This window comes from Caretta caretta, chromosome 2 (assembly GCF_965140235.1).
Source record: "Caretta caretta isolate rCarCar2 chromosome 2, rCarCar1.hap1, whole genome shotgun sequence".
Classification (NCBI taxonomy): Eukaryota; Metazoa; Chordata; order Testudines; family Cheloniidae; genus Caretta; species Caretta caretta.
In genome coordinates, this window is record NC_134207.1 from 211,218,970 (window position 1) to 211,243,292 (window position 24,323).

Consider the following 24,323-nt stretch of genomic DNA (forward strand, 5'->3'; position numbering starts at 1 on the left):
TATATATATTTTTAATACTGGCAAAACCTCTAGTGCAGATGCAGTTCACTGACAAAAAGAGTGCTTTTGCCAGAACAGTTTATTTTGCTCAAGAAACGTGTATAAAGTATTCTGGCAAAAACATTTTTTGCTGGCAGAAGCTGCATCTTCACTAGGTATATCTATACTAGCAAACCTTTTCTAGTGGTAATTTGATTATAAGTCTACACACTGGAGATTTTTCTATTCCTCACTACTAAATTGGGAAGAATCTCTAAATTGTGTCAATTAAAAAGTAATAAAAAAAGTGAAATATTTTGCTAAAACTTTACATATGAAAATTAACTTTAAAATTTTATATATTTCTCACGCACAGACACACACGCGCCCCTACCAACCTGTCTCCCCCTCCCCCCGACTGTGGAACTGCAGAGACCCTGCAGAATTCACTTTCAGAATATTTATGAAAAAATTCTTATCAGGCATTTAGGTATTTAAAAACAGTTCTTCCTAGCCTACCAGAAGAGCAATCAGACAAGTATATTACAATGTAAATTAAGACTTCCAATACTAAACACTGAACCACAGCTAAGAGTAATTTTTAAACAGACTATGGGAATTATGCTCTATATCAGTAGTTCTCAACCTATTTACCATTGTGGGCCACATATGCAGCTCTCTGTGTGTTATGTGGGCCACATCCGCACAACATATATACTACCTGTATGGCCCAGAAGATATCACATGGGCCACAGCTGTGTGCTGATTGGGCTGCAAGCAACCTGCACATTGAGAATCACTGTTCTATATGTACAAATTCAGAGCATTTTACTCATTCTACAGCCATATAATATATTTGTGAAACCCTGACTGTAAAGGGATCAGTGCAGAAATTACATAATGATAAGCAATTCTATAATCAACTGAAGTGAGTACTAGCCACAAGATTATCTAAGTTCACTTGCTATCTCCATCTTCACCTACATCATCGAGACTAGAAATTACCAGCATTAGATCAAGAGAGTTGAAAGTTCTCCAAAAATTTAATGTTGCAGAAAATTTGGATAACTATATAAAGTTTTACTACTAGAGTCTCAGACAACAAAGAACCCTAAAAAGCATACCTTTGGTAAACTGAGAGTAAATGGTCCTTTTTTCTGTCATACATGTTCTAAACAACGCTTTCTCAAATATAATTTCAAAATGATAGATAATCAAATGAAATCAAGTTCCATATTTAGAAAAGGCCTCAGATGGGAGATCTGGATACATCTCTCTCAGTGGTTCTCAAACATTTGTACTGGTGACCCCTTTCACACAACAAGCCTCTGAGTGTGACCCCCTGTATAAATTAAAAACACTTTTTTATATATTTAAACACCATTATAAATGCTGGAGGCAAAGCAGGGCTTGGGGTGTAGCCTGAGAGCTCGCAACCCCCCAGGTAATAACCTCATGACCCTGAGGGGTCCCGACCTATCTATCTCCATATCATTTAAAAAAAATCACTTTTAAAATGTTAGTTTATTTTCTTACAATGTTAAACCCAGAAATATAAGCAAAAACACGCTCAATGCCCAGCACTACTAAATATAAGAAAATACGTGAGATAGAACACTTACCTGCAACACTGGTAATGGTAACTGGAACTCCTTGAACTTGAACACCTGCTGCACTGAGGCTGGCAACACTTACTGTTTGGAGGTTAGGCACTGAAGCAAGCTGGGCAGCATTCAGTGTGATTGGGGTACCAGCAACAGCCATTGGTGCAATCTGGGCAATAGTTGCGCCCCCACTTGAAGACACTGGGGTGATGGTTAGTTGCTGGGGTAACCCAGCATTCTGAACTTGCAAATTTGAAAGGCTTTGAAGATTCTGAACCTGCACAGTTTGCCAACTGATCTGCCCTGATGGTGTTAAAGTTGGAGCCCTGATGAGTACCTGAGTTGGACTCACTGCTTGCAGCTGAACATTTTGCAAAGGCTGTTGTTGGATGGTCTGAATAGTTTGCCCTGACTGGAGCTGAAATGACTGTGGAGAAATGGCTTGAATAATCTGCTGTTGCGGCTGTTGGATCTGTATTTGCTGTAGAATAGGCTGACCTACAATTTGCACCTGTTGAAGTGAACTTGACTGATCCTGCACATTTTGTAGTCCATTAGGCTGAAGCTGACTGGAGCTCTGGGCTTCTGATTCTGTGGCAGTTGTTTGAGGTTCTTCAGGAGTATGCTCTGAACTGCTGCCTGCTGTGCTTGCATACTGGCCTGCCTCTGCTGAGGTTACTAAAGTGTCACTGCTAGTCAGAGTTGTTGAGGCAGTGGTTGTACAAATGGAAGAAGAGGAAGGGGATTCTGGCATAGTACTAACAGAAGCAGTAGTGACAGGCGTGGATACTACCGGATTCCCATTGGAAACTCCACTATCAGCAGTCTGGCCAACCTGTCCAGAACCACCTCCTGCTGCCACATTGTTTATCACAGGCAATGCTAGAGTTACTCCTCCAATGTTTATAGGCAAGGTTGTTACAACCTGAGCCTGAGTACCTGGAATAGTCTGCAGTTGCAGTGGTATTGAAACACCAGGCCTAATTTGGACTGGAACTGTCTGATTTCCCAGGTTCTGAGCAATAATATTCCCCGAAGTGGTCCTATTTGCAGTTGTGAGGATAGCTTGATTATTCCCTGCAGGGATGAGCTGAATTTGACCCTGTAAATCTTGTAGAGCTGTAGCATTGGCAGGATTGATTTGAATTTGCTGACCTTCCGTTGTCTGAATCTGTGGGATCACTTGGTATTGGACACTACCACTTGGATTCTGTACTTGTACTACTTGAAACTGTCCAGGGTTAGTAGCAGAAGAATTGCCTGATTTAGTTTTTGAAGGAGATGTATTCCCATTGTTGCTGCCGGAAGGACTTGCTGTGCTTGATGCAACAGAAGATCCTTGTTGAGCAACATTGTTTTCTTTTGAAGCAGGAGGAGCAGCAGCAACAAGCTGCCATGCATTTGCATTTCCAGCAAGCTGAGTTGTTACTAATTCTAACTGTTGTGGTTGATTTTGAAGCTGCACCAAACCTTGGCTTGGATCTATAATAATCTGCTGTTGTCCAGTTGATTGATTCTCACCAGGAGTCCCAATTTTGCTGCAAGTGGCTGCCAGCAAAGCCAGAGGTGAAGGTTGAGAATCCTACCCATAAAGAGAGAAAACAGCAGCAAATTTAGAAGAGTGGGTGAGAGTTATTTCTGACAGTTCAACTATCAAAGTTTATTCAGGAAACACAAAAATGCTTAAGACGTTTTAGTACACAGAGAGATCATACAGTACTGAATGAGGAAGTACATTCTCAGATCCTCATATATGCTTGAAAAATAAGGCCTTTTATCACCAATAAATAAAACTACTGCCGAAGTGTTTCTTCCTCAATCCAGTCCTTTTTACAAAATTCTTCAATACACAGCAAGCAGTTTATCAGTTTAAAGTATAATCCACCCAGAAAACATGTCCAGGCAGTCAAGATTACCCTTCATGTTTCACCCACCCAAAAGAAAGACGCCTTGAATGGGAAATTCAGTTAACTGCACATTTCGTTTTAAACGCTAAGAGGTGTGCAATTCCCATTTTGTGTGCATGAGTTACCTGTGAGCCTCCAGTTTTATTTTTTTTATTATTATTGTTCTCTGCCTCAGGAGATTTCTCTCCCTCTGTGGGCATAACTTCCTCCTTCTTTTGATCTGCAAAAAACATGAAGCATAACAGGTTAATTATTCACCTTTCTTTATACAAAAGGAAAACCTATTGGCACCTCCTCTTTGGTACCCAATCCCTTCGATTTTACCTCTCTGTGAAAACCATAATCCAAATCATTATGACAAAAGAGCCCGTCCCAAAAAACGTGGTTTGAAACCCAACCCATGGGGGCTGGAGAGTTAACACCCAGAAAGGGGAGGTTTGATTTCCTCTCCCAGACAGCAGGGGGGAAAACCCACCCACAACCCTCCTCCTGCCCCTAAAGCATCGACGGCCAGGCAGGAGGAGGGTTGTACAGGGAAGGAAAAGAGGAATGAAGGAGGGAAGGCTGTGCCCAGGAGGAAGGGTTAGGGGAGAAGAGGGGAATGGAGGAGGGAGGGAAAGAGGAGGGACGGAGAGCGGAGTGGGCAGGGTAGGAAGAGAAGAAAGGGGGGAAGAAGGAGGGCCAGAGGAGGACTGAAAGAGGGCGGGATAGAGGGGAGAGCAGAGAAGAAAGGGGGATGAGGGATGGAGATGCAGCGGGCTGAAGGAGGGAGGGGGTTACATACCGCTCATCCCGCATTAATGCCCCGCTGAGGCGCCGCTCTGGGGGGGAGGAGGAGGCGGAGGAGGCGGAGGGTGGGGTGGGGGTAGCGGGGAGAAGGCCGGTCGCAGCCGGAGCTGGGAGGAGCGGGACGGCCTATTTTTCCACGAATGGCCGCCGCTGGGCTGTGGCGTAGCTGCCTCTCTCCGCCCGCCGCCGCCGCCTGCCCCTGAGCCCGGCGCCTGATTGACAGCTCAGAGCCAGCCGAGGGGGAAGGAGGGGCGGGGCCCAGAGAGGCCCAACTGACGCCCACTGAGCAGGAAACCGAGCCCAGCAGCCGACTCGGTCGCTCCTCTCCGACGGAGCTGGGCTCCTCGTAAATGGGCGGGGCTAGGCTAGGGCGGCGCGAGACAGCTAACGAGCCGAGCTCCGCGCGACCCAAGCTCAGAACAAGCCAAGTCAGGGGGCCCTCGCGCCGGGAGGGAGAGGGTGGGGCCAAGGCGGCGCGAGCTGCGGAGTAGGCGAGCTGAGCGAACCTTCGCCTGCAGTAGGGCTCCCCGAGCTGCCTGACAGCGCGAAGCGAGGCAGGGAAGGGGAGGAGCCAAGCCGGGGGTGGTGAGCGGCAAAACGCCTCCGTCTCCAGCCGCCAGAACACTGATTGACAGCGCGCGCGAACAAGAAAAGGAGCACGTGGGCGGGCTCGCGCGGCTTGAGCCAACCAAACGGCAGCCAAGGACCTCACGCCCCCTGACTGACAGCGCGCTGGGCTGTAACCGCCAAGTCCCGACGCGGCTCTTCCCTATCTGCCCTTCAGTCACCCCGGGCTCAGCCCATCCCCAGCTCTGTGAGGGACCCGCTGCCCCCTGTATCGGTCTCTCTGAGGCCACCCCTCATCCCTCTGTGGGCCCAGCTGCCGCGACACTACAGGCTTCCCAGCGCCCCCGCTCTGCGCCCTGGCACCAGCCGGCAGCCCTTTGCCGGGGCAAACTGAGGTGCCTTTTCCCACCCCGCGTGGGTATTTCCCGCCCACGGCGGCGGGGTGGGGAGGGAAATGGGTTCTCCTTGCTGATTGGCCCAGGTACAGCGAGGAGCATGCCGGGAAGTGTAGTTTCCGTTCTGCGCAGGCGCTGAGGGATGCCCTCGGGCAGGCCCCGGGAGAGGGTGGGCAGCGTCCCGCAGCTGGGTTGCGTCAGAGCTCCCCGCGGGAAGGTTGAGGGTTTCCAGGCGGGTCGAAGCGGAGGAGCTCCAGTCCTCAGGGTTTCCAAGGAGATGCCATTCAATCCCCTGTGGTGCCCACTGGGCGAGGCTTTAAGAGCCAGCCTTGGGCCTGAGCAGCTCCAGGTTGGATGAGCAGTTGAAACCCTCGCGCATCCTTCCTCATTACTTGGCTGCAAACCAGCTACCAAGTGGGGAACCGGTGCCCTATAGTCTTATGTCTGAGTAACCGCAGCCTCCGTGCCAGGCATCTGAAAGCACTTGACAAGCCACACCCGCGTTATTAATGGCCTGTTGCAACCTATACTGCTGATTTAAGACAGTGCAAATCCATAGTCACTGGGCTATTTTCCTTATGCATTTCTCATACAAGAGGCTTGTGTCCCTTTTTTAAAATGTTGTAATGTATAAAGAAGACAGGAAAACCTTTTTTCTGTTTTTGTAAATCTGCTCATTTTCATTACAAGTTCAGACCTTGACAACACTATATACTCCAAACAAAAGAGGAGCTGTGAAATTATGACACCAGAAGAGGCTGAAGATTGGGAATAGTCAGACTAAAGTTTAAGACACCAGTTATTAACATCTATTTAATATCAAAACCTAAGTATTTTTGAGAAATATCTTATTTGATAAATATCTATCAAACTTACCTCTCCATTAAGGTGTGAGAAAGCTATTAATACCCATCTGAGGCCTCCAACAAGTCTTCTAGAAAAAAGGAAAACTAGGCTTGCCACTAATGAGGTTTCTGAAGTGAAAAACACAGCAAAAAGAAACATCTTGTAGGCTTTCTTTAAGCATCATAAAGAATAAAAAAAGGACACAAACCCCATTTTAAAATTGCCCAGCCACTTCTAGGTTTTTCCAGCAGCACTGAGGAGCCTGTGTGGTGCAGCTAGAATGTTCAGAAAATGAAACTGCAAATGCTGAATAATTGCTAATTCACATGTGCAAATAGCAATATTTCACATTTTATAACTCAGCCAAATCTGGGTGGATTTTCATGGGAAAAGCACATGACATCATTGCCCCAAGAACTGTCCTCCCCTGCTGGATTTCAAGGTCCTGTTCCAAACCTTGGAGTTAGAACTGTTGACTAACAAACAGACAAAGGTTGTATAAAGGCTAGGCTGCAGGGGCAGGAATTATAATGAAAAACCTCCCTCTTTTTCACCTAACCTGTGTAAGCACTTTTGAAATTCCCACTAGGCCTCTCTCTGTATACTTTTTAAAATCAGGCCCCAAGTGTTCAATTCTGAAGGCCCTGCCAGCCCTATCCCTAACTGGGTGATAGGGGAGAGTGACATTGGAAGGCAGTGATGGACAGATGGTGGGAATTGAAATAAGGGTAGTTTCAGTAAGGTATAATTATTTGTATATTTACTTATTATACATGCTATAGTGGGTCCCAAGTGGGCCCCTCACATAACTACTTAATACCCCTCTTCCTTTACTATATCCCATATTTCCCTCATGACTCAACTCCTTTCTCCAGCTCCTCCTCAAGTCTTCTGAGTCTTGTCTCTTTAGCCATTCAGATAAAAAGCATGGTCCTTACAAGACCCAGTGTGCAATCTTCCCCTGCCTGCTGAAAAAGAGCTTTAGGTGGGTCCAATTCCCACTGAACTCATTGTGATTTTTTATTTAAACGGGAGTTCGATCAACCCCTGTAGCATATATTTCTTGACACAGAAGTTATAGACAGCCACACTAATTGCTACTGGAAGAAATTAAAGAAAACATGGGAAATTGTACAATAAAGAATGGGGACAGAGAAAACAAAATACCCATCCCAGTTTTCATTCGTGCCCAGCCCTTTAACTGTTCTCTCTTCCATAGTTCCAGGGCTATGTTCCTTTTATTTTTTAAATTGTTCCCACTCTTCTGACCTTAGTTGAGTCCAATCTTAGTTATTTCATCTCTACTTCTGTCTTTCTTATCTATCCTAGTTTTTGTTTTCAATTTTGTTTTCTTTCTCTTAATATTTTTCTCTGCTGGCTACTAAAATATCTCTTTTCCCCATCAGTTTATACTTTTTCCTTTTCCCTATCTTTCATCTCATCTCTCTCTGCCCTCAGTGTGACTCTTCCATCCAAATCCCCATTTCTCTCTTAAATTGCTTTTGCTGCTCCCAAATTACCACTTATGTCTTTGTAGGTTCCTTCTATCTTTCTCTCCTTTCACCTTCTGGTCTGCCCATGTACTCATGAACCTGACCCTTCTCACAGATACATTAGTCCAAATTTATAAAGGTATTTAGGTGTTGCTGTGCTCAGCGTTGCAAGTTCTAAGGCCTGATCTACACTACCGAGTTAGGTCGACATAAGGCAGTTTACATTGACCTAACTCTATAGATGTTTACATTACAATGGTGCTCCCACCAATGTAAGCTGGTCACTACGTTGATCTAATAGCTCCACCTCTGCGAGAGGCGTAGAGCTTAGGTCAGTGTTGATGCTGCATTACTACCATTGCCTGTTGTTTGTCAGATACACAGGACTGACAGCCCAGAGCCCAGACACTGGGGCTGACAGCCCAGAGCTGTGCCGCTGCCTCCCAGTGAGGAACTGGGGATGGGGGTGGGGAAGGAAAGCCCACCCAGCCACCGCTCAGGCTCTCTTCCCCCCCAGTCCCTCACTGAGAGGCTGCCAGGCTCGGGATCTCCTTAACTCCCTTCCCAAATCCCTCACTGGGAGGCTGGCAGGCTTGGGTTCTCCTTCCCTTCCCACAGGCCCTCACTGGGAGGTAGCAGCAGGACTCCAGGGTCAGCCCCGGCAGGCACTCCAGGCTGTCAGCCCCGGAGCAGGGGGGCAGCTCCAGCTGTCAGTACCTCACAATGCCCCACTTCAGTCAGTAGAAGCACTCTTGGTGAGGAAGTGCACTGCCGACAGAAGGGGCTAGGGTGGACATAACAAAATGCAGTAGTTACTGCGATGGCTCTATGTCGACCTAACTTAGGTCGACTTAATTTTGTAGTCTAGACAAGGCCTAAGTAATGATGCCCTAGCCTACACTTAAAATTTAGCTTGACTTAACTATGTCACTCAGGGGTGTGAAAAATTCACATTCCTGAGCACCGTAGTTAAGCCAGCATAACCGTTTGTGTAGACGTGGCTAGGATGATGGAATTTTTTTTTTTGTCAACCTAGATACCACCTCTCTAAAAGGTGGATTAACTATAGCAAGGGAAAAAACTTCTTCAGTCACTGTAGGAAGTGTCTACACTACTGCACTCTGCTGGCACAGCTGCAGTGCCATAGCTGTGCTGCAGTAGCATGTGTAGTGTAGATATGGCCTTAGATGGCTAAGTCCCATTTTCAAAAGTGACTTAGGAGCCTAACATCCTGTTTCCCTGAACACAGTAGGAATCAAACAACAGCAGACATGTCCTTTGCCCAAAATTCCAAGCCACTTTCAGCTAGCACTCAAACCAAAAATCTCTCCCTCTAGGCTTTCTTAGGCCATGCTCCATGCTCCCAGTGCTTGTTTTGGCTTTTACACACACACAAACACACACACACACATACTTTTTACACTTATCCTGAAAGAAAGGCCATTGTTACGCCCACCAACTTCAATAAGGTTAGCCAAATCCATAACACATTTAAAAATCTGGACCCTCGCCCCTTAAACCAAGAGGATGGGAGGTGGAAGAAAGCTGAACCTACAGTGATTAACTCCTCTCCTACCAGTTCCCAGAAGCACAGGCTGCACTTGGAGACTGAGAGCTGAGAAAAACGCAGCAGTGAGTAACAGGGGGAGATACTGAATGAGCTCTCAGTAGTTATAGTGGTCTTTACTGGAGGAAAATGAGGGGTACCTCCTGGAAGTGTCAAGTCCCCAAATATCGCAGATGTTGGAGGAGGACTCAAAAGATAGAATTTGCACCCCCAAGCTTTAGTAAAAAGACAAAGAAACAAAATGTCAAGTTGATTCAATTGTAATCTCAGACTCTTTTGAAATAAAATTTCTGATTGGAGAGGTAGATGCCAGGTACTCTATCTGGATACAAATTCCAATTCAGAAGAATGGCAATTTAGTAGTGGCCTCTGGATAAGGATAGTGATAGAGGATGTACAATATTAAAAGTAATCAAAGAGGACACAAAAACTAGTAAAACAATAATAAATAGGTTTCAGAGTAACAGCCGTGTTAGTCTGTATTCGCAAAAAGAAAAGGAGTACTTGTGGCACCTTAGAGACTAACCAATTTATTTGAGCATGAGCTTTCGTGAGCTACAGCTCACTTCATCAGATGCATACCGTAATTTCAACTACTCAGATTTAATTGATCATAGAATATCAGGGTTGGAAGGGACCTCAGGAGGTCATCTAGTCCAACCCCCTGCTCAAAGCAGGACCAATCCCCAAGTAAATCATCCCAGCCAGGGCTTTGTCAAGCCTGACCTTGAAAACCTCAAAGGAAGGAGGTTCCACCACCTCCCTAGGTAACCCATTCCAGTGCTTCACCACCCTCCTAGTGAAAAAGTTTTTCCTAATATCCAACCTAAATCTCCCCCACTGCAACTTGAGACCATTCCTCTTTGTTCTGTCATCGGCTACCACTGAGAACAGCCTAGATCCATCCTCAGGTAGTTGAAAGGGGCTATCAAATCCCCCCTCATTCTTCTCTTCTGCAGACTAAATAATCCCAGTTCCCTCATCTTCTCCTCATAAATCATGTGCTCCAGCCCGCTAGTCATTTTTGTTGCCCTCCACTGGACTCTTTCCAATTTTTCCACGTCCTTCTTGTAGTGTGGGGCCCAAAACTGAACTCTACTCCAGATAAGGCCTCACCAACGCCGAATAGAGGGGAATGATCACGTCCCTCCATCTGCTGGCAATGTTCCTACTTATACAGCCCAAAATGCCATTAGCCTTCTTGGCAACAAGAGCACACTGTTGACTCATATCCAGCTTCTCGTCCACTGTAACCCCTGGGTCCTTTTCTGCAGAACTGCTGCCTAATCACTCGGTCCCTAGTCTGTAGCAGTGCATGGGATTCTTCCATCCTAAGTACAGGACTCTGCACTTGTCCTTGTTGAATCTCATCAGATTTCTTTTGGCCCAATCTTCTAATTTGTCTAGGTCCTTCTTATCCTATCCCTACCCTCCAGCGTATCTACCACTTTTCCCAGTTTAGTCATCTGCAAACTTGCTGAGGGTGCAATCCACGCCATCAAATGTTTATTCAGGACACAGTTTGGAGAAGCATGTTCCTGACACCATAAAGAATTGCTTCTAGGAATATCTGGCTTTGCTGGTGCACAAGAGACTTAGCCCTAAGTAACAAACAAGATTTGGTTTAAGAAGTCATTGCAACTGAGTGACTAAGTAAGAATAACCATAAGATAATAAAGGATTAGTAAAGTGATCCTAATTTTAGAAAGTTTAAAAAAAAACAAAATCCCAGTTTTAAAAATGAAACTGAAGACAAAAATTAAGAAAGTAAAATCCTTAGCATTGAATTGGAATCTATATATGTAAGCATGCCATGCTAGAATGACAGGGTGCATGTGTACTCCAAAACCAAGAAACAAGCAGAAAAGAAGGGAAACAATGTTGTTAAAGAGTTTATTCAAGTAAAAAAAGTATCAGTAAAAAAGTAAAAATTCAGCCCAAGTGATACCAATAGGTAGAGACAAACTGTGTCAGGTAAAAAGAAAAGGAGTACTTGTGGCACCTTAGAGACTAACCAATTTATTTGAGCATGAGCTTTCGTGAGCTACAGCTCACTTCATCAGATGTTTACCGTGGAAACTGCAGCAGACTTTACAGTTCTGTGGTGACCTAGAATCCTATTTTCGACAGTATATAAAGTCTGCTGCAGTTTCCACGGTAAACATCTGATGAAGTGAGCTGTAGCTCACGAAAGCTCATGCTCAAATAAATTGGTTAGTCTCTAAGGTGCCACAAGTACTCCTTTTCTTTTTGCGAATACAGACTAACACGGCTGTTCCTCTGAAATGTGTCAGGTAAATTATATAATGGAAGCTGGGAAGTCTATGATAGAATTTGAAAAGAAAATATCTAAAGACAAATACATTCTTTGGTTATATATGCAATCAGAAGCCTGCAAGAGTCAAGGGATCCACTAAGCTACTTGGAATAAAAGGACAGTAAAGCAAAGGAAGAATCTGTTTAGCTTCTCTGCAGGCTTCACCATGTGGGACAAGGAGGAAAACACCTACCCAAGAGCTACTTGTTGCAGATAACGAAGATAAGGCACTGCCAGTGCTTGAAGTAGTAAATGAGGTGGTGGTGGAATAAATTGACAATTTAAACTGCAATAAATAACTAGGAATAAATAGATATATGAGGTAATCTCTTTTATTGGACTAATTTCTTTGGTGAGAAAGACAAGCTTCCAAGCTTACACAGAGCTCTTTTTCTGATCTGTGTAAGCTTGAAAGCTTCTCTCTCTCACCAACAGAAGTTGGTCCAATAAAAGATATTACCTCACCCACCTTGTCTTTCTAAAATTCTGGGACAACACGGCTACAACAACACTGCATACTAGGAATGGGTGGCGTTTATCCAAGAGTTATGAAGGAATGTACAAATGAAATTGCTGAGCTGCTAACAAAAAATGAGCCTTAATTCAGGAACAGGAAAATTTGCTAAAATGTTTAAAAATAGAGTTGACCTCAAAATTCACTTGGTAGGATAGGGACAAAGCAGAACAACTTATCTGAGAGAAAACTGTGCCTTATCAGCCCTTTAGAATTCTATGTGGGTCTGACAAAGTTCTGCTAAGAGGCTGGTAAGTAGTCATGATTATAGGGACTATCAAGATTAGAAACTAGTTAAGAGAGTCATAACAAAGAATGGTTTCAGAGTAGCAGCAGTGTTAGTCTGTATTCGCAAAAAGAAAAGGAGGACTTGTGGCACCTTAGAGACTAACAAATTTATTTGAGCATAAGCTTTTGTGAGCTACAGCTCACTTCATCGGATGCATAAAGTGGAAAATAGTGAGGATGTTTTTATACACACAGACCACGAAAAAAAGTGAGGATGTTTTTATACACACAGACCATGAAAAAGTGGGTGTTTATCACTACAAAAGGTTTTCTCTCCCCCCACCCCGCTCTCCTGCTGGTACTAGCTTATCTAAAGTGATCTCTCCTTACAATGTGTATGATAATCAAGGTGGGCCATTTCCAGCACAAATCCAGGGTTTAACAAGAACGTCTGAGGAACGGAGGGGTGGGGGGTGGGGGGGGAGGAAGGAATAAGCAAGGGGAAATAGGTTACTTTTTATAATGACTCAACCACTCCCAGTCTCTATTCAAGCCTAAATTAATTGTATCCAATTTGCAAATTAATTCCAATTCAGCAGGCTCTCGTTGGAGTCTGTTTCTGAAGTTTTTCTGTTGTAATATCGCAACTTTCATGTCTGTAATCGCGTGACCAGAGAGATTGAAGTGTTCTCCGACTGGTTCTTGACGGACACAAATCAGATGTCAAGAATTATAACATTCATAAACCAGTCGGAGAACACTGGTTTATGAACGTTATAATGATCCATCCCAATAATCCATACTACAACTGGTGTTACTGAATTTTGTATACTTATTAATTAGTTACAGAAACTTAAAGTACCATTAAGGTTTCAAAGTCAAGGATTCAAAAGTTAGAAAGTGCCAAAATTAAGGATGCTAGATGTGACTGTGGAGAGCCCAATTAAAACATTTGATCAGTGTACAATGGCAGACACAAAAGTAAACAAAATGTTTGAGTGCATAAGGAATGGGATGGAGAAAAATATCAAAAATGTGATGCTATTTATATAAATGAATGGTACACCCTCAACTGGAATAGCATGTTCAGTTCTAGTTACCCTATCTCAAAAAGTTTATAGCAGAAATGAAAGACATTCAGATATAAATATGCTGCAAATTTAACTCAAAAATGTACATGCCATTTCAAAAATTAAGAATTGACAGAAAATTTAATCCACTCTTTTTGAGACCTCTTGCCATCTGTTCCACAGAGTAGAACTGAAGGAGCCATTTCCTATCTTTAGATGGAAGATAAATGGAAGGCATCCAAGAAGGACAAGTTAGGAAATACCTCTGTCCTCATGGATGGGGCCCCATGCTTTAAAAACACCTAGTAGTTAGAACATTTTAAACTTAACTGATCTTTGTAGTGAAAATTAAACCTCTGTGAAAAGCTCCTATTTATTTTTGTTTTTGTTTTGTATTACGTTTCTCCTGTTGAGTGTTATGTCTTGTGGCAGGTTTCAGTGATCACTTAAAAAAAAACCCCCAAAGAAGAGATTCAAGGAAAAGCTGCTAAAAAACCAGTCAAGAAAATGACTATGTCATTTTATACTGGTCATATCTCCTCCCCTCACCTTTGTGTGTGTGTGTGTGTGTGTGTGTGATTGAGTTATGGTAGAGGTATGAGAAGTGCTTTCTGGTTTATAAAGAACTTCATGCAGATTGCTATAATTCACCCACATAGTGTTAAAAATCAAATTATAAATCATAAAATTCTTCTCTGTTTTTCAAGTCTTAGTTATTGTGTGTGAGAGAAAAGGAAATTGCTTTCTGATACTACCTGGAATTATGTGATGTTATAAGATGTTGTTGCTAAGAAATAAGAGAGCTCTTTTGCTTGGAAAAAAGAGCATGGCCATGAACAGGTCTCCATCTGGCTAAGAAGAGCACCTTGATTTATGACTGCACATACATATTTTTTATTTTAGAGCACAAGCACAGTTGCCTGACATCAAAGACAGCTTTCTTAGGCTGCAATTTATTGTACTTTGCTAGTCCCAGTAGCTGCATGTTGCTGCAAGCAATCCACAGAGGTGGACAGAACTAATTTGACACCATGTAGCCCAGACACTTTAGCCTTCCAGTGAAGAACTACTAAAGTGTTTTTATGTCAAAGTTGTATCTCCTGTAATGGTAGATAACAACTCTGAAGTAGCTAGACACGTCAATAGCTTTCTGCTACTCTGAAAGCTGAACAGGAAATCCTAATTCATCTGATGTGGCTTCCTGCTGAATACATGTTTGCAATGACAAATGGATGAACACTGCACAAGTAAGTTAGTTCCATGCAACTGAAGAGATCTTTTACATTTTTGGCATTCTTTTATATTCGGTAATTGAATATAAAACATACCAAAGTGACAAGTAACCTTAAAACAAAAATTAATATAAAATACATTAATCTCTTTATATATTTGAAAAATATTTTAAATTAAGATTCAACAGTAGACAGACATTGGCCCCTTCTCTGGTTGCTTTATGGGCAACATATGGGAGAAGGAATGTGCCAGGGATGGGCAGAGCATATGGTGATCCTCATGATCTGCAGATGCTTAGAACCATAATAATGGTGGATTCTGTCCCTAAAGCTGACATAGCCAACCGTGGAAAAATAATCACATTGAGGGGGCATCTTCTAGTAGCATAGAGGATCCTATACTAAATCCTCCTCCCATCCCCAGCTGCCAGTGTAGGGGGCATGGCTGGGAATTCATTATACCCCATGGATCCCTGGCTGCCATATTAGTCCCTTACGACTGGTGGCAGCTGGAATAATTTAGAGCCTGCTACTCCAAGGGACTGGTAGGGTACACAGTCAACTCAGGAATGAGGGAGCATCAAGGTTGAAAAGTTTTGTTCAAGACAAATAGATTTTTTGTTTTTGTTTTTTTGTTTCATTGAGAAAAAAAACAAAACAAAAACAAAATTCAGCTTTTCGTTTGAAACTAATCAATGTTTTGTTCAGATTTTACAGTTTGGTCACTGACTTGTGCTCAGCTTTGCTGGTAACCCAAGTTGCTGGGCTTTTGCTGTATTTAAACAAATCATCTGTTTGAAGACAGTATCGCAAAGAGAAGGGACATGGCTCATCAACCAATACTGGACACATTAAAAAAGAACTGAAGGTATCAGTGTGACATTTGCAGGAATTTGAGCATCTTTTGTTACTGTAGACATAGGCTAAATTACCCACTGAGGACAGACGGAATCAGCAGTGAGTGCAGTGAAACCAGAGCTCATCAGAGTTTAGCTGCAAACTTAGCCAGTGACAAACAGCATTCAACATGATTTCAGATGTGGTTTAAAAAGTTTGCCAGCCACAAGTAATTTTGTGTGGTAGACAAAGACTTGAGGGCCACAGCTATCAAAACCTCCAGCTCACCACGAACCCCTTGAAAACACCTAAGATAACTTCTGTAATGCAGTAATGCACTGTGTCCTCCTCCCCCAGCCCCCCAAAAAAATCTATGGCACACTGAGGGCAGTATTAATATAAATTGAATTCAATTGCAAAATAAATAAGGTAGAGAAAAATGTACTGATTGTAGTATTCATTATCATATTTAATTCAGTTATTACCTCACTTTTTCATTATATAATACTTAGCTCTTATATAGCACTTTTCATCACTGCTGCAGAATTTAGCCAGACAGAGCCTTTCTGCAAAATTTAGGTCCAGATTGTGAAGAGTACATGACATCTTGAATGTTGATTCATGGTGGTTTCATAAACACACACCTTGTAACAAACATCAACCCAGAAAGAAAAAGTAGGGCAACCTTATCTATATTTTTAACTTCCTAGCTAGCACAGCATGTATGTCTCCTCCAGCTGGGAATACCCCTGCAACTCAAAGCGTAGACACATCCTAAGTAACTTGCCCTGGGTGATACAGAAAGTCTAGGATAGAACAAGCAATTGAACCCAAATCTGAGGAGCCCTAAGCTGGCAGCCTAACCACTAGACCATCCTTCCTCCTTAGTTAATGCACTATTGAATAGTTTAGTTAAAGCAGGGTTTAAATTACTTCGTTTAGCATGTAAACGAATTATCATCTAGTAAAGATTTTGGATACAGGTCACAAGAGAGAAAAAAGATATGATCACTGTTGATGAGCATGATGATGCCTTTTATAACTGAGGACACAAAAGACCCTAAAGCTTTGAAACGTCATATCCATGACATGGAAACAAACTTAAATAAAGGAATTTCAGGTTAGTTTGAGACCCTGAGGGCTGGAAGTCAAGGGAGGTGGAGGCACTTATTTTGAATGGCATATGAAGGTACTCTTGTAAATTTTGCTTTCCTTTAGAACATAAAAAGCCAGTCTAGTAATATTTTCCAAGATCTTTGGAATATCTGGCTTGTGCGCAAATGAATACAATTTTGAAGCTGATAGGAGTCTAGTTTTCACAGATGTTATATTCTATGTTATCTGTATTACAGTCTTGCTCTGCTGACTCAGTGTCAAAAGACTTCTTAGCCTTTCAAGTCAAGCAGGAAGATGATCATGGCTCCAGAATTTGTTGAGTTAATTTGTTAGAGGTCTGTTTGGTAGACATATGTACAAAATATTTTCCCCTTTCATGGGTGTTTTATGGCTAAGAAGGAAAAATGAAACTGGAGCTACCCAAGAGATGGAATAAATGTTTTTCAAAGGACACAAACATGCCCTGACATGTAAGGGATCTGAGCTTGAATTCCTCACTTGGTTTCTTTATTCCCAGGTTGGCAGCTGGGGTGGAGTGCAGCTCAACTAATTAACAGGTGGCATGTAGAAAGTGTAGTAAGTAAATCTTACATTATTCTGAAGTGCCTTTTGCTGGCAGTTTTAGAAACAGCATTGATAGGATAATAGACTTCAGACTTGTTGGAGTCCTGCCTTAAGCCCATTTGGAGGCACACAGACACACACAGCTGGCATCCATTGAGATATGGATCTTCAGAAAACAAATAATTATTTGTTACTATTTTTTATCTAAGCTTAAAGGACATTCAAATTATTCAAAATGCCCAACCCAGACTGTACTTTGTAGAATATAGTTTGGTCTCAAGCAATGTGTTCATGTTTCCATAATTTAACACCATGTTGTTTTTATAATGAGTGAACTGATAGCATTAAATGCAGAAGAAATATCTTGGAATTTCTTATACCTTAGTGCTCAAGAATCTCTTTTCTTACATTTATTTTCAGTTCAAACCCAATTATCTTGTACTATAGAAATATAATAGCAAGTTCCTCTTTTCCAGAAATTCAAAATGCTAGACTTTAATTGAAATACATTTTAAATGTCAAATTTTAAGAGGGGTACTACTAATATTAGGTAGATAGTTTTAGAACAACAGGCAATGAAGCATATAACATTACTAAGAAGATGTGTTTAATAAAGAGAAGTTTAGTGCTGTTCAACATAACATATAAGTTTATTATTCTTACATTAATCTAGTTTAAAATTGCCCCAACAAGAACTTTACAGAGTCTGGTTTCAATTGTTTGTATTTTTTTTTCATTTTTCTTTCCCTTTTAAATATTCCTGGCAACAACAACGTGTGGAATTTAAATAATGTAAGACAAATTCTTTCAGACAGAATCCAGAGTAACTCCACTGGAAACAATAGGAACGTCACTGGTATTACCTTAAGTTAAATTAACCCATAGTTAGTTAATTATGACAACAGTAGATAAGATATAATGTACTTTTTAGTAGAGAAGTATCACATAAACCAAAAAGATTTAGAAATCCTTTTCTTGAGTTCTTTAAATCAATAAATTGGAGAGACTATAATGAAGATCGTTGACCAGAGATAATATCTGGTGAGGCCTCATCTGGAGTACTGTGTCCAGTTTTGGGCCCCACACTACAAGAAGGATGTTAAAAAATTGGAAAGTGTCCAGCGGAGGGCAACAAAAATGATTAGGGGACTGGAACACATGACTTAAGAGGAGAGGCTGAGGGAACTGGATTGTTTAGTCTGTGGAAGAGAAGAATGAGGGGGGATTTGATAGCTGCTTTCAACTACCTGAAAGGGGGTTCCAAAGAGGATGGATCTAGACTGTTCTCAGTGGTAGCAGATGACAGAACGAGGAGTAATGGTTTCAAGTTGCAGTGGGGGAGGTTTAGATTGGATATTAGGAAAAACTTTTTCACTAGGAGGGTGGTGAAGCACTGGAATGCGTTACCTAGGGAGGTGGTGGAATCTCCTTCCTTAGGAGTTTTTAAGGTCAGGCTTGACAAAGCCCTGGCTGGGATGATTTAGTTGGGGATTGGTCCTGCTTTGAGCAGGGTGTAGGACTAGATCACCTCCTGAGGTCCCTGCCAACCCTGATATTCTATGATCTTTTAAAACATGTTTCTATGTTGTTTATTTGTCTTTCACCGTGCCCTAGCATATTTCCCTGACACAGCTGACCCCTTTTTGGTTCTTTGGGGTTTCTATTAGTTTATACACTAAAAATTTCACCTCTTCATTATCACAGCAGCCTGCCATTCACTGTCTTCTTGACTAAGGGAACACTCTTCTCCCAAACTCATTACCTATTAAGGGTGCAATTCAAAGCATCATAATACATTTGGGATAAAGTGTAGTACCCATCAGGCTATATCTGTAAGCTGTGGCTGAAGTACACTCTACCCACATCAAGCCCATGTATTTGATCTCTATATGGGAGGAGTACAGAGCAGTAGAGATGGTGAAATCTACCTCTCACAAGACAGGGCCAGGTGCAGGGCTGTTGCACAAATATCCTTCTCCCCTCCCCCCCAGCCCCCGTCCCGTGTCTGCTATTCCATAAAGGCTACAATGGCAATCACAGCCCCTTTACACCAGTTATGCCAGCTCCTGGGCCCATTGGATCAGCAGCTCCCCCCTGCACTAACCCCAGCCCACCTCCTAGTGTAGTATTCTGTGCTGGCCTATACAGGGCTGACATGCAGACCTTTTCCCTTGCACCCGTATGCGACGCTGCAGCCAGCATACCCACTATATGAATGAAACTATATGAGAAGTAGAGGGCTTTGTGCTGGCCCTTGAAACGTGAGTGAATTTCACTCTATTGGCTCAATCCTGCAGTCACTGACATCTATGGAACTTTTTCAACTGACTTCAGTGGAAGAAGGATCAAGCTCAATATTACTTATACTTGGCTTGATCTGTATTCTTTGCAACATTACTATAGCTGTTTATGAAAGTATCTCAGTTATGATGATTTCAGTTCAAAAACAGAATCATGCCTCAGCTGTCATAAAAATGGTAGGCTTCCTCTTTAAAAATAATATTTTATCCCTAAATAAAACAGGTGTTGTGATCACAAGTGGCAGCTTCCAGAAAATATAAGAATGTCAATAATGGCAAATTGGTTAACTATTTATTAGTATGCTCCGGGAATGGGAATAATGACAGTTTTGTTATATTTTTTCCTCTTTTGTTTTTTATTAGAAAGGCTGTGCTGATTTTTCAGAACTGAGCATAGAGAGCTTATATACTTTGGATTTAGCAATAGTTGTTTCCCCGTACACCCAAGAAATAGAGTGACGAGCTCAGAACCCAGATGTTTTTGTTACCTTAGTGGAATAGAAAAAGAAAAATGAATACAAGGAAAAACAATTACAAGTACATGAGATTGGCACACAAAAAGATGCATAAGGCTAATTTATTAATTTTTACTGAAAACATTGTCTATTCATTTTATGAAGCCAATATTGATAGAATGTACATTCTAGAGAATATCAAATACTTTTGTTATTTCTTTTCTTGTGAAATCATCGTGTAGTTCATGGAAAAACTGACTCAATCAGAATATAAAATGCAGATACAAATTCTATGAACGGCATACAATTTCAAAGTTTATCCTATTTATTTACCTATTTACATATTATGGCAAACATTAGGGTTTATTAATTATTCTGAAGTAATTCCTATCACAGTATTTTTTGGTAGGGGAAGATCCTTCAACTCTGTTCTGAGACCACCAGCAGGGAGTGTATGTCTTCCTCATGGCCACTCTTGAATCCCACCCCCACTCGATTGGACTGCATTGGTCATGGAGCAGGAGACATGGTCAGTGGAGGTGGAACAGGTGGTGGGGTTGAGATGGAATTCAAGAGGTGGAGGAGCCAAGAAGGAGAGGATGAGGCACAAAAGAGATATGGAAAATATGGTGAAAAGTCTAAGGATTTTTAGTTGTTTATTTTATTTAACAGATTTTCTTTGCTTTACTCCACTAACAAATAATTTAGCAACTCGCTCTCCTCAGTGCTGAATTCCTCCTCAGTATTCACCCTGTCAGCGCCTAATTCGGTTTCAGGCTGTGTTGTCAACTATTGCAATTTTAACTAATACAAGTCTTGCAGTATTTACTGCTTTTCTTGAAGCCCATGCCCCTGAAGTCATATGGTTATGTGAAAATCTCAGCTTTCATTTTTAAAAAAGTAAGTTTCTAGCCCTCATTCACTTACACCACACACACACTTCAAAGAGCTACATAAAAGAAAGTTATTACTTTCAAACAGGCTGTAAAACAGGGATAATATGTACCGTGTGTGTGTAACGAGGCCTTCACTTGGCCCTCACGCTATGGGACCCCTGTGCTCACAAAATCAGCCAGAGACCTCTTTTGGGTGCAATCACCAGTGCCTTTTATTTACAGCGTCAGCTCCCACTGTCTTCTATTTACAGACTGCTCCAAACTAGCACCCTGTGGGATAGCTAGCTTCTGCAGCCAGAAGGGACACATGGCTCCTTGGCTTTGGCTTATGGCTTTAGCTTTAGCTTTAGCTTTAGCTCTAGCTTCGCTCCTTCCCCCACTCACTTCCTTCCTGCCTGCCTGCCAGCCCTATATAGCCCCCTAGCTAATGAGGTCTGCAGGTGCTTCCCTTCTATCAATTAGGCGTGGCATACTCAGTCAGCCCCAATTAATGCTTCTTAATTGGAGCTGGGCTAACAAGGGGCTGGCTCAGGAGCTCCTGGCCAGCACCATTACAGTGTGTGTGTGTGTGTGTATGCACATATACATATACACAGTGATGAGCTCCCAAAATCTTAACAACCGGTTCGGTTCCCTCCTCACCCCACGAGGGGGTCGTGGCCCACTCCCGCCCCCCGGGACTCCTGCCCCATCCAACCCCCCACGTTCCTTGACGGCCCTTCCCCCCTGGGACCCCTGCCCCATCCATCCCCCTCCCCTCTCCCCTGACTGACCCCAGAACCGGGCAGGAGGGTCTCGTGGGCCACTGTAGTGGGTGCCCAACCTGCACTGAAGAGCCAGAGGGACCCGCCAGGGGGCGAGGTGGGGAGTCCTGGCGTTGCTTATCTGGGGCGGCTCCCAGGAAGCATCCGGCAGGTCCCTCTGGCTCCTAGGGGAGGGGTAGCGTAGCTAGGGGGGAGCAGGGGGAGCAGCCACTCCCCCCACTGATCACATCAAAAGTGGCATCTTAGGCACCGACTCCGTGGGTGCTCTGGGGCTGGAGCACCCACGGGGAAAATTTGGTGGGTGCAGTGCACCCACCGGCAGCTCCCTGCCCGCCCCACCACGCGCCCGGCCCCAGCTCACCTCCACTCTGCCTCCTCCCCTGAAGGCACCGCCCTGCTCTGCTTCTCCACCCCTGGCTTCCCGCGAATCAGCTGTTCGTGCAGGAAGCCTGGGAGGGCTGAAAAGCAAGTGGCGGCTTCGCCCTCAGGCACAGGGAGGCAGAGGCGGAGGTGAGCTGGGGCAGGGAGCGGTTCCCCTGCGCCCCCCAGGTTACATGCTGTGGCGCGGGCGGCCCTCCTCGCGTCCCCTCCCCCCGCCCCAGCTCACCTCCGTTCTGCCTCCCTGGGCCTGAGCACGAAGCCGCCACTTGCTTCTCAGCCCTCCCAGGCTTCCTGCGTGAACAGTTGATTCGCGGGAAACCTGGGGGGGGGGCGGGGCAGAGAAGCAGAACTGGGCGGCACGTTCAGGGGAGGAGGTGGAGGCAGAGCGGAGGTTAGCTGGGACCAGATGTGGGGCGGGGATCTGGCGTTGATTGGCCAAATATTGATTTGTTCCTTGCCCCTCCCCTCGGTGCACTTGTCTATGCTGCAGCTTCTGGAGATGCAGTGTATGATCCCACCCTTTAACTCTGACCTCCTATGTTCTATGTGCAAATAATATTACATGGCCTGGTTTTCAAAAATGCTAAGCATCCGTATCTCCTATTGAACACTATAAGAGCTGTGGATTGTCAGTACTTTTGAAAATCGGGCCTCTACATGTATGTCTATACGGAATATAGCTTAATTTAGCAAAGTTAAAGTTAGGTTCTCCGTTTCTGTGTCATATTGATGTGATCCAATCCATGTGATTGGATTGGTGCATTGCGGGTGGTTCCAGAAGTGAACTGAAAGTGATTTTTTTTGTGGAATTGAGGAGTCTGTGAGTATGTTTGGATATTATGATGTTTTTGTGGTAAGGATGTGAGTTGGTTTGGTGTGGCTGTGAATAGTAATTTTCCTGACTGTTAGTGATTGCCTTGATAGGAAATACACTTGAGCAACCTTAGCTCTAAATTAGCTAATTGTTTTTGTGTCAGAATTAGGCTTCTGACAGAGTATCCTTGTTATTTTTCTCAAACATTGAAATGTCTCATCATTTGTTGGGCTGTATAGGTGTCTGGTCTCACTGTCATATGAAAGGACTGATAATACTGGAATGCTATACTGTAGATATTGAACATTGTGCTCCAGCTTGTATATAGCAGACAAAAGTATTGGTAGCCTTATTGATTCTCACACTCATTTCCTTTTCCACAATCTATCTATCATGATCAAACTCTGAAGACAAATGAAGGAGCCTACTCCTTCCAGTCTCTCTGACAGCAACTGACAGCTCATTCTCCTTAAAAATCAGCCCTCATAGTTGTAGAGGTCATGTCACTGATTAACAGTCCATATCTATTAGATTTACTGTAGTCTGTTACTATATTATTCCAGGCCTTGAGCTGTTCATGTAAATATTGTAAGTAGGTCTTGAGCAAAGTTAAATCTCCAGACTTTGTCTTCTTTAGTCATTTGATTCCAATATAAATGTAAACATCATCATCCTGCCTAAGAATCCAGTCAACTGATGCCAAAGGCTCCTATATATCCCTGACTCTTCTGTGTGAGGGAATGCAGAGCAAAGACTTGGAAAAAAACACAGTGGGACTGCACATAAGAGAAAGGCAGCTATGCATGATGTGCACATAGCTGTCACTTTCCTTCCTACAGAGTATCCTACAGGGCTTATAGGAAATGGGATAATAGCCAGGAAGCAAGGAGAGAAGAATGAGTATAGCCACTATATCCAGACTGTTTCCTGCAGTAAATGAAGTCTGTGTGGAAACTGGGGATTAGTTGGCGCTGCCCCTTTTTCATGCTCCATGACTCCCATAAGAGGGGTCACACAGTGCTGCCAACCAGTCTATAGCTATCATCTCTTCCAAAAATCAATGAAGCTTGGAAAGCACATGGGGAGAGGGGGAAGGGGAAGATCACCCATGCATCTACCCAGCATTCTGTGAAGAAATCTGAACTACACAGATCCCTTGCTTCTGCTCATTTGTATAGTTCTACTTGGTATTTATGTACATCCTAGGGAGATAAATAAAGCCATACTATTCTATAAACTAGTTTAACAATTCTAGAGAAAGATTACCCTGCTCCGTTAAATTCTACAAGACTAAGAGGGTGCTCAGATTTTACAAGAAGCACTTAATATTTCACAAGATCAGCTGAGAATAGAACTTGGAAAACTTTTTTTTTTTTTTGGCCTACACTGTCACTGCAAGTCTCTCATTTATCTAGCAAATGTTTTATACAGGAAAAAGAATGAGGAGTAATTGTGGCACCTTAGAGACTAACAAATTTATTAGTTTGTATGGCAAATTCCACCTTCTCTGTATGTATATATATATCTTTTTACTATACGTTCCATTCAATGCATCCGATGAAGTGGGCTGTAGCTCACGAAAACTTATGCTCTAATAAATTTGTTAGTCTCTAAGGTGCCACAAGTACTCCTCGTTCTTTTTGCTGATACAGACTAACACGGCTGCTACTCTGAAACCTGTTTTATAC

General features: G+C 43.1%; 1 protein-coding gene across 3 annotated transcripts in view; it reads right to left on the reverse strand.

Annotated features, from left to right (window-relative positions):
* The window catches only part of SP4 (Sp4 transcription factor), a 50,886-nt gene extending 44,752 nt beyond the window's left edge, over positions 1-6,134 (reverse strand). The window contains exons 1-3 of one of the 3 annotated variants that reach the window (XM_075125799.1): positions 6,118-6,134; positions 3,616-3,710; positions 1,602-3,165 (exon numbers count right to left, since the gene is read on the reverse strand). In XM_075125799.1, the coding sequence (XP_074981900.1) occupies positions 1,602-3,165; positions 3,616-3,690 (1,639 nt within the window). In that variant the 5' untranslated portion in view covers positions 3,691-3,710; positions 6,118-6,134. Of the gene's footprint in view, positions 1-1,601; positions 3,166-3,615; positions 3,711-3,814; positions 4,201-4,274; positions 4,705-6,117 lie in introns of those variants that run through there. The other 2 variants (XM_048838356.2, XM_048838357.2) reach the window with 2 other exon arrangements.
* Between the last annotated feature and the right edge of the window lie 18,189 nt (positions 6,135-24,323).